The following is a 12859-nucleotide window of genomic DNA, read 5'->3' on the forward strand; positions in this document are numbered from 1 at the left end:
TTATAGAGCGGACCGCACACTCCCTTCCCTAGTCGATATTGCTGTTGGTGTGCTTCAAGAGCTCCGTGTTCTGATGTTCAGCAGCCAGATTGGGGTCCCAGGTAAGAGCTCATCGGCAAGCCGACATTCTCACCCTGAAGCAGGCCATGCCCCCATACTATATTTTTTATCAATGCGCATAAGGAGTTCACTCTGGCAATGACCAACCTTCATCAATTTCCCATGGAAAAAGAATCAAATACATAGTTTTGGTAATCGCTCATTGGGCAAGCAAAATTCTGGTCCTCTAACCAGAGACTGTTTCTCCACGAGGACGGGGGAGCATCATCCCCCTCTCCCGCTGTGAGCCGCCCATGAAAAAATGAAATCAAGTCAAGTCAAATGGTCTTTATTCGGATAAAATATCCATAAAAGTACAGTTCATCACCACCAAAAGGATATAAAATACAGCATGAAACAATGGTAAAAACAAGGTCGTTTCCATAATATTAAATGCAGATATGGGCAAAAAGTGCAAGAGAATCAAATAAAGTGCGAATATATTCAATGTGGGTAACATATAACCATCAACAACTGTGTCATTTTGTGCAAGCAGCAATCGGAAGCGTAAGATGAAAATATTGATGCAAGTTATCACCTCAAGATTGAAATAGATAAAACTTGTCCAGACATATAGTCAAAGTCAGGGAAATTTGTGCAAACTGGCAGTTAAGTGTAAACAGTTTCAATAGATATATTATGCATATAACGGCCTGACGATGGCCATAACTAAACAAGGACAACAAAGGAAGACAATCTATATAGTAACCATCGTATTCCGTGAACGTATCGCAGAATACAAAAATGAGCTTGCTCTGATAATCATCGCATCACTTCCTAGCCGTAACATTTCAGTGTATGCCATTTTATGGTCAGTGATAGCATGTGACCTGAAGTAAGGGATAAAATACTGTTTTGTATATCTGATATAAAAATTTCAAAAAAGCAAAAAGTGTAAAGTTGTTTGTTTTAGACCATTTCCGCAAGGGCAGGGCAGATGTTCAAGGTTTTTATTAAAACCAAGTGGAAAGCAAAGAGAATATTTTATGCTCCCATCCCTAAGGCGAAAGAGAATGCTCCTGTTCCATCTTCCAATGTTCCTTTTCAGATATTCCTGTGGGGAGACTTTATTATAGCCCGGGCAGGACGAAATGGAAATATATCTGCTTATTGATGGTTTGGGAAACTCTGAGCGTTCTCTGTCCCTTCGGAATGAGTCATATAGTAGCTCTCTCACTGTCTTAATAGTCATGCTCTCTGCGTTGTGATAATGGAAAAAGGTGTGTTCTAAATCTACACTAGATAAACTTTCTTTTACAGCATTCAGCCATGGTATAGAGCAGCCCCTATCGCACTTAAGGCAATCACTGATTATTTCCTGTGTTAAAATTGCTGCCGGGTTTTGCCATATCTTCAGCCAGAATAAAGCTGGCCGGGATTTAATAAAATCCTCAACATAGTGCAGGTTTAACTCTTTATGGCATATGTAGGTGGGTGAAGATATTTGTGCCCCCAAAACCTTCCTACAAAATCTGTTTTCTTCTGTTTGGATGCCGCTACTTTTGGTGTACCCCCACACCTCAGCACCATAAGTTGCGGTAGGTAGGCATTGAGATTTATAAATTTGTATTAGGGGCAACATCACCTCAGCCCTCTTTGGCTGTTGTAAACTAATGATAGAGTTAACTGCCTTGGCAAGTTTGTTTCTGCCATGTGCTACATGTGCCGACCAAGAGCCCGTGCCTGAAAAAATCAGACCCAAGTACGGGAAAGTGCTTGTGCTTTTTAAGGTGTTATCACCTGAAACTATGTGATTGATGCAGTATTTGTTAGGCCCGCAAGACATGATATATGACTTCTTAAAGTTGGTGCACAAATCCAGACCAGCCATAAAAGAGACAAAACCCGTAATTAAAGTGCGTAGTGCTTTGGGTGTACGGCCCATCAAAACCGCGTCGTCAGCGTATAAGAGTACTGGGAGTAAATTGCCATTGATATTCGGCACATCGCATAAAAGATTAGACAGGGATTTATTTAATTCATTTATATACAGAATAAAAAGTGGGGGGGCCAAGACACAACCTTGTCTGACCCCTCTGCCAATTAAAATATCCCCGGAGACCTCTCCCTTGTTATTTATCCTGACACGTGCTTTTAGGTCTCTATGCAAGTGTGCCAGAAAATGAACTAGTGTCTCATCTAGTCCATAGTTTAAAAGAATCTCCCAGAGTTTCGAGCGGTTTACAAAATCAAACGCTGACGACAAGTCCATAAAACCCAAATACAGGGGGACTTTTTTAGCGACGGTATACTTGCCTAAAATGAGATTTAAATTCAAACATTGTTCAACTGTTCCCACATTAATTCTAAATCCCAGCTGGCAGGGGTGGAGAATGTGATTTTCCTCTGTCCAGAGCCTGATTCTGTTAAAAATCACCCTGCCCAGAATCTTCAATGTATTATCTATTAGAGATATAGGGCGGTAACAGCTGGGATTTGATCTGTCGTCCTTTTTAAAAATGGGTACGATAACACTACTTGACCAGGTATCTGGGGTTTTAGTGTTGGACAAATTGTTAAAAACATTACACAACAAAGGGGACCAAAAATCTGGTTCGGATTTAATTAAATCAATTGATAATCCGTCAGGGCCAGGGGCTTTATTCCCTGCGCTTTGATTAATAGCACCTTCCACTTCAGAGATGGAAATAACAACCTTGGTATCTGTACAAGAGGGATCTGTAGTTTTTACTGGGGCTGTATATATTTTTGCAAAATGCTCCTCCCATAACTTAGTTGGTATGTTACAATTAATGGGGGTTAAGTTGGATCCCATGGACCTCAGAGCTTTTACTTCGCCCCAGAACCCAGTCACATCTTTAAGTACGGCAGTACGTGCAAGTAAATCCCACCTCTCCTTTAAAATCTCATCAGTGCGTGATTTAATTGCTTTTTTGTAGCTTCTTCTTAAGGCTTTAACCAATGTCGTGTTCCGGGGTTTTTCGGCAAGTGCCTTACGAAGGTCCCGGTTGGCCCGTGAGCAAACCCCATCAAACCATCTATTGCTCTTGTTATGTTGCCTAATGGGTTTGGAAATTTCCTGCTTAATGGCAATACATAGCCCGACAAAAGCCTCAACAATCTCTGTGTCTTGGCAATCACTGGACAAACATGTTTCCACAATTAGAGGATGAGATATTATAATTCGCTCGAGTAAGATTTTATTATTGATGCCTTTCCAAATTACTCTGCGTTTATCGGTGGATGCGACCAAATCCCTTGCCCCAATTTCTTTCCTTTTAGTGAATTTATTAACAAATTTGATGGTTGACAAAATTGGGTTGTGGTCACTATAACAAGTTGATAAGACCTCGGCCTTGACAAGACAATTCTCAAGGGCTGATGATATAAAAACATAATCGATGGTAGAAGAGCAGCCACGACCTATATAGGTGGGCAACTGATCAATATCGGGTGGTCCACCAGCTTTTGCCATAACATTGATTAGGTCCCTAGAGGATAGATAATTAAACAGTTCTTCCCCTCTTTTACAAGGAATTATCGGGGGGATGAGACTATGGTGTTCTGCATTCTATTATACAAATGTGCATTAAAGTCTCCCCCTAAACAGATACCATCCAGTTTCCCAAACTTATTACCCTCTAGCATATCATCAATAAAATCAAATAAAATGATGAAATTCTTGTTGGGCAGTGATTTAAAATCGTTATTATAAAAATTTATGAAACATAACGTAATCCCGTTTGAGTATATTGTGGCCTGAAGATGACTGTCGTTTGTCCCCAAGGGTTTAATGCTGCATCCTGCAGTAATCTTTATCCATGTGGATAAGCCCCCGCTAGGTCGACCAGCTTCAGGGCTAGGGGCGGTACTATTAAGGCAAACAAAACCCTCAAGTAACAAACTACTGGTACTCCAAGTCTCCTGAAACATTAGAACATCAAAACTGCTGACCATTTTAGTCCACTCTACTATGTTCATTTTTGATTTTAGGCCAGCGATGTTCCAACTTAATATTTTTAGGTGTTGGGCAGAGGACGTATGTACACAGTTGGAAGTACTTGAGGTAATACGCTCTACCAAACAGGCTGTTTGGGGATTCTCGGTAGGACTAGGTTTAGACATAACCTGATTAGCTATTGATGCCTCCCGAGGCTGTATTGCAGTATTTAAAAGTTTGCGCGGGAGTCAATCCTGGCCCTCCAAGTCGGTCAGAACATCGAACCGATTATGTACGGGATAAGTCAGAGAAATAAGGTGATGATTACTTTGAGGTGGTCTGTAGAAGAAGCCCAGTGGTAAGGCAGTTATGGCCGTTACAATATTAGGGTGGATAATATTACATTTTAAAATACTTTTTACCAGGGGAGGGTACCTGAAATTTATGACTATACAGTCGCCCACGATATTTTTTGTCCGGGAACCAACCCATCCCACCCGTCTCACCATCAAAATTGCATAAGCAGACTCCATGCCCATCCCCTTAAACTTACATAGCCTAATCAATGCACTTATTCTTGAGTTGGTCCCAAGACTCACTTTGATTCTCTTTTAGAGGTGGTACTCCGGATAAGATTAAAACGTAAGGACATGCCTCTGGCGGCAGATTAAGTACCGCAGTGGCATATTTTATAGGCCGGGTAGAAGTAATTGACTCGTGATTGGTAAGTGTAGTTAGGTTGGGGGGTACTATCTCAGGGGGGGCTGCTATTGGGTGTAGAGGGAGACGGGAAGGATTGATGATCACAGGCGCTGATGGCAAGAGTGGTGTGCTAACCAAATTGCTTATTACAGGGTTACTGGGCAAGCGCGCCCCACTGCCATCACATTTAGCACATATATTGTCTACGGTAGTTAAAGTGCGTTTGTCACTTCCTCCTTGAGTCACCCTGTTGGTAGCCTCCATGTCTTTCAATAGCCGTTCCCCCCTGCATTGATCGATAATAAAGGTTCCTTTCCTTTTTGCGTCTTCTTTCTTTACTAGACTCTCCATTCTATCCAGACGTTTAAAAATAAGATTAAATTGTTTGTCCATTAAACTTTTCAATTGTTTAAAAGTAGAATCCACAATAGTGTCGATTAAGTTCTCAGTTGACCGTCCCAGCATACTATTTGCAAGTGTTGGCTCAGTTTGTGTGCACAAGGAGTTAGTATCTGCTGTGATGGTCGTTAGGACGTCAGTGCTATTGGTTGGGCCCTGTGAGTGTGTGCTTACATTGGCCAGTCCCGCATTTGCTGTAGATTTCCCGCGTGACCACAAACTCTGGGGGGTTGGTTGAGTTTTATTATTGCGAGGGGGTTATTTCCTTTTGGCAATAGGTGCTTTTGTATTGCCACTCTTCCTTTTTCCCCCAGTGGTCTTGGAAATTGGGGCTGGTTTAGCAATAATAGGGGCGGCTTCCATTTCCTGCTGTGAGTCAACTATTTCAATAATGGGGATAGCAGGCTTATTAGCCTGTATGACTCCAGATGAAATTTTGTGATGGGTGGGGTTAGCGACTATTATGTTAGGTGTTAGCGGCACAGGAGTCAAAGGATCAACATTAACAACATCGCGGGACGTGAATGGGGGCAGTGTAATTTGACCCAATGATAATCTCCTTTCAGTGTCCTCAATTTCCGACGTAACCAGCAAAAAAGCATCTTCTAACATGCTTTCAAGGGCCGACGTGATAATGGGAGAGCTTCTGGGGCCCAAACCGGAAGAGTTTGCGGATAGTTTCCCCATGATGAATAAATGCGCACACTAACCTTTATTGAAGGCGAAGAACTTGGTTGTCCAAACTGTATTCGCAGGGGTCACGTAGTCGTATGCCACACTCGTTGTACGGCACCCACGGAATTTTTTACAATAGTGGCCCGCAAAGGGGGGTGGCCCAGCCCTGCCTCTGTCTGCCCCTGACGGCCACAGACGGCCCGCGCTCTGCCCGGGCTCAGCCCGGCGCCACCCGCGCGCGTCCCGCGACGCGGGGGGAGCGTCAGTTGAAGTAGCGCCTCCGGGCGTGGTTTCCGCCGGATGTGGGCGGTTCACAGAGTGGATCCTGGGGGCTGTAGTCCTCCTCAACAGCGGCCTCGGTTGAGCGGGAGGCGGCGAGGTAGACTGCCAGCGATAGTACAGGGAGGTAGGAGATGCTCTACCCCTGAACCCGCGTACCAGGTAAGAGCTGCTGCATAGCACTGAGTGGCTTCTAGGGCTGTGCTGCTGGATTTATGAAATAAATGATTTAATTGGCATTATTTCTTTCCAATATGTGCACCAAATGCAATTTCCGAGCCAAGAAAGGGCCATATCTTCAGCTGACGATTGGCAGCCAAGAGGATTGGAGCGCTAGCCAGATGCTCCAAAGTCTGCATGTCAGTTTGGATGGCCACCTTGCGACGGACAGCCTGACATGCACACTTTGCAGCTCTTCACTCACCTGTCATAGACAGCTGGGTAGAGAGCAAGTGTAGGCATCCAAAGCCTGAAGGAGCGTTTGACCAACCCACTCCATCCAATCCTGGTGCTTCTTTCAACAGCATGAGAGAGGTCTCAGGATTGATTAGGGGAGCTCCACAGCAGGGTGCAGTTCACTGAGGTGGACGACATGTGGCAGTCGGTAACTACTGTTTATATAATTTTATTTACTTAAAATGTTAGTGTTATTTTGGGTGGTGGAAGGGGTTGTTTTATTATAGGCTTTTGGAGGAAGGGAGAGTTTTATTTTGGGGTTTTGGGACTGGGTGTTTAATTATAGGCTTTTGGAGGGATGGGGTACTTTACTTTGCTTTTTTGGGAAGTGGTAGCGCACTCTGCTTGCCCCACCACTTTCAGAGGCTGCCAGCCGCCACTGCCTATAACTGTGTGCCATAGTGCATGGAGCTTCCTGCAGAGTGCTTGTGTTCTGTCTATAAGTCACGTTAAAGGAACACAACATCCCATCACACCCCCTAGTGCCTGCAAATATGCATGTTTCAAAGTTATGAATATAATGTTCATTTGTGACTGTGATTGAAAAGTTGCATGGAGATCCAGGATTGTTAGTGCTGCCATCACTCTTTAATATGTAGGAGAAAATATTAGCATATTGTTTGGTACAATTATGAGAAGCTAAATGTAGTAATATGCACCTTAAGTTATTTCAAGTGATAGTTCAGTTCACTATTATACAAATGACTTAGCAAATAACTTATTTATTTTGTCTTCTAGAATGACACGCTGCGCGTGTCGTCTGCATATGGATTAGATGACACCCAACAATACGATGAAGAACGTCGATTTGTAAAGTCTATTTGTTTGGTGGAAATTGTTCATCCTATTGTCATGCCCAAAATATATTACACTCATGACATCAAATTAAATGATGTAAGTATATTTGTTGTGCAGATGTCTGCATTCACTATAACCCTCTCTTGAAAAGTTATTCTGCTGGTGTCAGGATACCATAAATAATAAGGGGGAGATTTACTCAGATTTTATTCCGTGTTTGCATCATAAAAGTGATGCAAATCAGCGCAATATATTTTTGGTGGATTTACTTTCCAGTGCTAAACTTGTTTAGTGCTGGAAATAACGTGAAAGTAACGTGAAGCAGTGCATAGCGCTTCTTTGCATTCCTTAGCAAGAGTGAAAGTGTGACTAAGTCTGTAGTGAAAGTGTGATTGATTCTGTAGAGAAATTGTGACTGACTGTGTAGTGAAAGTGTGGCAGAGTCTGTAGTGAAATTGTGACTGACTGTGTAGTGAAAGTGTGACTGAGTCTGCAGTAAAAGTGTGGCTGATTCTGTAGTGAAAGTGTGGCTGAGTCTGGATTGAAAGTGTGGCTGGCACTGTTGTGAAAGTGTGTCAGACTCTGTGGTGAAAGTGTGACTGATTCTGTAGTAAAAGTGTGACGGAGTCTGTAGTGAAAGTGTGGTCGACTCTGTATTGAAAGTGTGGCTACCACTGTTGTGAAAGTGTGGCAGTCTCTGTAGTGAAAGTGTGACTGAGTCTGTAGTAACGGTTTGGCTGAATCGGTATTGAAAGTGTGGCTGAGTCTGTAGTGAAAGTGTGGCTGAGTCTGTATTGAAACTGTAGCTGAGTTTGTAGTGAATTTGTGACTGACTGTGTAGTGAAAGCATGGCTGAGTCTGTAGTAATAGTGTGGCTGAGTCTGTTGTGAAAGTGTGACTGACTATGTAGTGAAAGTGTGGCTGAGTCTGTATTGAAAGTGTGGCTGACTCTGTAGTATAAGTGTGGCTGACTCTGTAGTGAAAGGGTGACTGACTGTAGTATGCATAAAATACTCTGAGAGGTGGAACAGATGAATGACTGACTCCCACATCTACTAAACACCTTCAGGAGGGAGATTGTATGAATGACTCCACCTCGTCCATAAAGGTCCCTCAAAATAATGCCTCTAATATGTCATGTAGGTTTCGGTTTCAACAGATCCCAGGGTTGGAGAGTTATGTACACAATGTTTTTATTTGTTTGCTGAGAATTTACATGTGGCATTGCAGCCTTTCCAATGAGAAATATTAAACATTGGTTGGACATAGCCACAGGCCAGAAGGCACAAAGTGAAAGAAAGACATATATAGCTCTATAAATCATTGTCATTGGTTAAACAAAAGACCTGCTGTTACCTTCAGTCAACACAGCTGTCATGCTATGCACAAAGGGGTCCACAGGTAATCTGAGTCAATAGAAATAAAACTGAAACGGAATAAACAATGAAAAAGAAAGAAAATATATACCACAAATGCTGAAGCTCCTATAGATTTATGTTCAAAATAGCCACCTTGACCGTTGGAAAGGCCTACTCTACTGTTAGCTGTGTTGCTTCCTGGCTTTCCTTTTCCTGGTCCAGCTACTGTAATGATGATCCAGCTTTTATATCAAAATGGTGAAATTATGTTTTAATCCATGCTCCAATTTGATTGCTAGTCAGTGTCCTGAGTTGACGTGGTGTGGAAAGTCTCCAGGGTTGTTGTCAGTCCCTCTCCCTAGCTGCCACCCGTTGCATCCGCCGGACAAACAGTGGAGGCCCCTCCTTCCTTCAACTGGCAGCCAAGACTTAGAAAGTCCTCCCCTTGCACCTCAGAGCCTCACAACTACTCCAGCAATTCAGGAAGGACCTCAAGACCTGGATATTCCATCAATAGGGGAACAGACAGTATGATCTGACAGCACCTCAAGACCCTCAGGGGTGAAGCAGCCAGGCTCTACAAATCCTGATTGAATGATTGGTTGGAAGTTACGGAAAGGGCTGGGCGACATGGTCAAAGGATACCTACACAAAGGCATTGTTTTACAGACACCTTTCACAGCAGTCTGGTGCTTCCAGGCCACTCCCATGTATGCAGTCACTCTCTTAATGTCCCCTCACCCCCAGTTGTTAGTACCACATCACTAGAAAAACATGAAATGAAGCTGCAGTTAAAAAAAAAATCAAAAAAAGTTAACAGTACAAAGTTAACAAGAGAAAAGTATCAATAAAATTTAATTTTACAAGTCAAAAGCATGTTTACAAAAAAGAAGCCATTCAGAGAAGGTTATAAATTAAGAATTCCATATTTTGTGTCAAGACCCAAAGGCTAATAGTATGCAAAAATGTCCTTTATTGCGACCACACAGCAGCAAATTTTAAAGCTTCTAGAATCAAGAATTTTGAACTTTTAAAACATTCCAAATAGATTAAAACACCCCAGCAACTAGTCATCTTCCTTTTTTTTATTACTGTTGCTCATTCAGTTAAGTACTGTGCTTTTCATGACATTTATTTCTGTTCTGTGTGTGTTTGGTTAATTGTTTTAAGAATGTCGAGTACGATTGTAAGTCTGGTGCTCAGCTTGTTTAGCAGTCATATGTGTTTCATTCAAATATTGAAAAATGTGTTTTCAGTACACTTGAATCTTATTTTGATTGATCGTTTTTACTTTCTTTGAATTTAGTTGTCGGATTCGTTGCTTTTCTATTAGCAGTGCTTAATTTGTAAAATATGAAGTGCCAGGGCTCTGACATGGAGGCCACTGCAGCTTGCACCACCTATCGCCCCAGCCATCTCTGCCAAAAAATCTACTGACCATCTCTCTCGCATGTGAATGCGACAGTTCAGATTATTCCAGGTCCCCAAAGCTAAAGGAATGGCTGGGGAGGCAGGTATTAGTAATTATGTATACTGTTTTCCTAAACACTGTTATACTGCTAATCTCTAAATTACATGAGCAGCGCCACCTTGTGGCAGACTGCCCTAAGTGTGGTCTTAACAATTAGCTGCCGGTGCCGAGCACTGGAAACCAATTAAGTGCCGGTGCTCAGCACCGGAAAGCTCCGGCCCAAATTAAGCACTGTCTATTAGGATGTACGGTTTTAAAGATGTGTGTCAAATTGTGGCCTACCTTAGGGCATCGTGAGCGAAACCGTTAATCTGTGCAGTTGGTTGCTCGCAGTGTGTTGTAATAGTGATGGTCTTTCATTTGTGTCCGGTGCGCGAGGAGTCTTCAGCTTGTGCAGAGACTCTGCGACGGAAGTGCACTTCATAGAATGTACTGATGAGGTGCGCGTGAGCTCTGTCCTGAAAATCTATACTGCTGCTTGCTTGCTTTGTTTGAAGTTTTATTGGTGACGTTATTTGGATCCTCCTGCCTCCTGTAGCGAGTCTCTTTGTGAGAACGCACGGGCTGACAGGACCATAGTTTTTTCTCTCAGAGTGGAGCCGTAGAACAGAGGCTGGTTTAGATATGAGCTTTCGGAATTTTGTGTTAGTTGATTTTTGGGAAGGTCTTCGATCTATCTTATTCAAAATTTTGAGTGTAGTGCGTGAGAAATTTAGATTTTGAAGTGGAATTAGATTTCTTTACTTCAATTAATTTGATCTGTTTTGATACGTAAAATGGAACAGGCAGAGGGTTAAATTGAGAGTTCTCTGGAAGATAAAATAAACAAGGATATTGGAAAAAAATACTACAGAGGTTTCTCTAAGAATGGAGAAAAAACTTGAGCTGCTTGCTCATAAATCATCTACTCCTGATGAGGAGCAATTTTGGTCGGCTTTTGAGATTGAAGTAGCCTAAAGATCAGCAAGAAAAGCTATGCGAAAAAGGAAGCATGTGTCAACCAGAGATGGTTTGGCAAAGAGAAAGAAGTCTACCATGGTAGAACACGTTTGTTGTAAGGACAGACATATGGGTGATGCTGAGGGCATCAATGATGGTCAGAATGAAGGCCCGGAAATTGAAATTGGTAAAAGAAATATGGGGCGTAAGCACAAGGTGGTAATTTGCAATGGATCCTCAGGAAGTGCAGAGGTGGAACTCAGTTGTTCTTCGGAATTAGACACGGAGGGTGAGGTCTCCTCAGAAGGGTGTTTACCTAAGGAAGGAAAGTAAAAAAAGGATGATGGTTATTATTATTGTTATTACATTTCTAAGGCGCACAGCCACCCGGAGGTTTCCTGGCGCCATCAGACACACACAAGAAGACAGAGCTGCCCTATTGGTTAAATAACCATGTTTTAAGATCTTTGCGGAATTTGAAGTAGATAGTTTCATGCCGGAGTTGTAAGGGGAGAGAATTCCACAGTGAAGGTGCTAAGCAGGCAAAGGACCGACCACCCATACGTACTTGTTTGAACCGGGGGACTTGAAACTTAGCCTGAGAAGAGGATCAAAGATCCTCTTCTCAGATCATCGAAGATCATCAGATCATCGAAGATCATCAAAGATCATCGAAGATAGCGTGTGGCAAGGTACGGATGTACCAAAGCACTGAGATACTGTGGCGCTGCACCTGATTTAATCCTATGCGTATAGCATAGGGCTTTAAATGTAGTGCGTTTTTCCACCCTTAGCCAATGAAGGTCACGGAGGGATCCTGAGATGGAGGCCTTTATAGGTAATTGGCAAAGTAGTCTGGCAGCGGAATTCTGGACGACCTGCAGCTCACAAACCACCTCCTTGTTGGCTACCAAATATAGGATGTTGCCATAGTCCATGGTTCTATCTTGGACCCTTTTGGTCTGAGTATGTTTGGCCTTCTATTGATGAAACACCCTTTATCACCTAAATGGTCCCTCTCCAATCATGTGGCGCAATATATTGAATATTGGATTAGAAGAGAAATACCTAAAGAGGTGCGCGTCATATTGTGGTCTGAACGCCCTAGACCCTCTGTTGATAAGAAGGTGGTTGTGAATCCAGAAGTGGACTCAAAGATAATAACTTTTATTGCTAAAGGGGGACAGGATCCAAGGAAGGGCCTGTAATGGGGTCTGAGGTCTTGCCAAGATAGGCTATTGGATGTTGTGGGACCTTTAACTGACATATGGCTGAGGAAGCTTATATGTATTAGAAAAATGCGGATGTGGACAAACTTCGTCAATGGATTCAGAGAGCTATATGTCTTTTGGATAATACCAATCCGGCTTAATCTATTGAGAGAAGGAAAGGTATACGGTTGAAAATTGATCCTAAATTGGTGGAGTTAGCAAGGAAAGAAGAAGGGCCTTTGGCCAATCTTCTTTTATTTGGTGATGCATTTATTAAAGACCTTTCCAGAATGTAGGTGCATTTAGTTCCTTGCAAAAATCCTAAAAAGAGATCAAAAAGGTATTCCAGGAGCATGTTTTTGTCTTGGCCGGGAGAACAAGAAGCTGGTTCCTTGGCTGAGATCAGGGCATCACAATAGGCTCCTTCCCAAGAGGTTTTAAAGGTTTTCATGGTCAACAAGCCTTTCGTGGAGGTGGATTCATTCCACAGAAGAATAGATCTTGAGGAGGATACAGTCATGGGGAGAGAAGAGGCAGAGACTCAGTCGATAAGTCAAGGCCTTTCTGTTAT

The 12859-nt window shown here is 42.6% G+C and overlaps 1 protein-coding gene across 1 annotated transcript in view; it reads left to right on the plus strand.

Moving 5' to 3' along the window:
* The window catches only part of LOC146813317 (putative DBH-like monooxygenase protein 2), a 289399-nt gene that overhangs the window by 37490 nt on the left and 239050 nt on the right, over nucleotides 1-12859 (plus strand). The window contains exon 3 of the mRNA XM_085615381.1: nucleotides 7250-7405. Within this exon, the coding sequence (XP_085471507.1) occupies nucleotides 7250-7405 (156 nt within the window). The remainder of the gene's footprint in view (nucleotides 1-7249; nucleotides 7406-12859) is intronic.

The sequence above is a fragment of the Triturus cristatus genome, chromosome 7 (assembly GCF_964204655.1).
Source record: "Triturus cristatus chromosome 7, aTriCri1.1, whole genome shotgun sequence".
In the NCBI taxonomy this organism is placed as follows: Eukaryota; Metazoa; Chordata; class Amphibia; order Caudata; family Salamandridae; genus Triturus; species Triturus cristatus.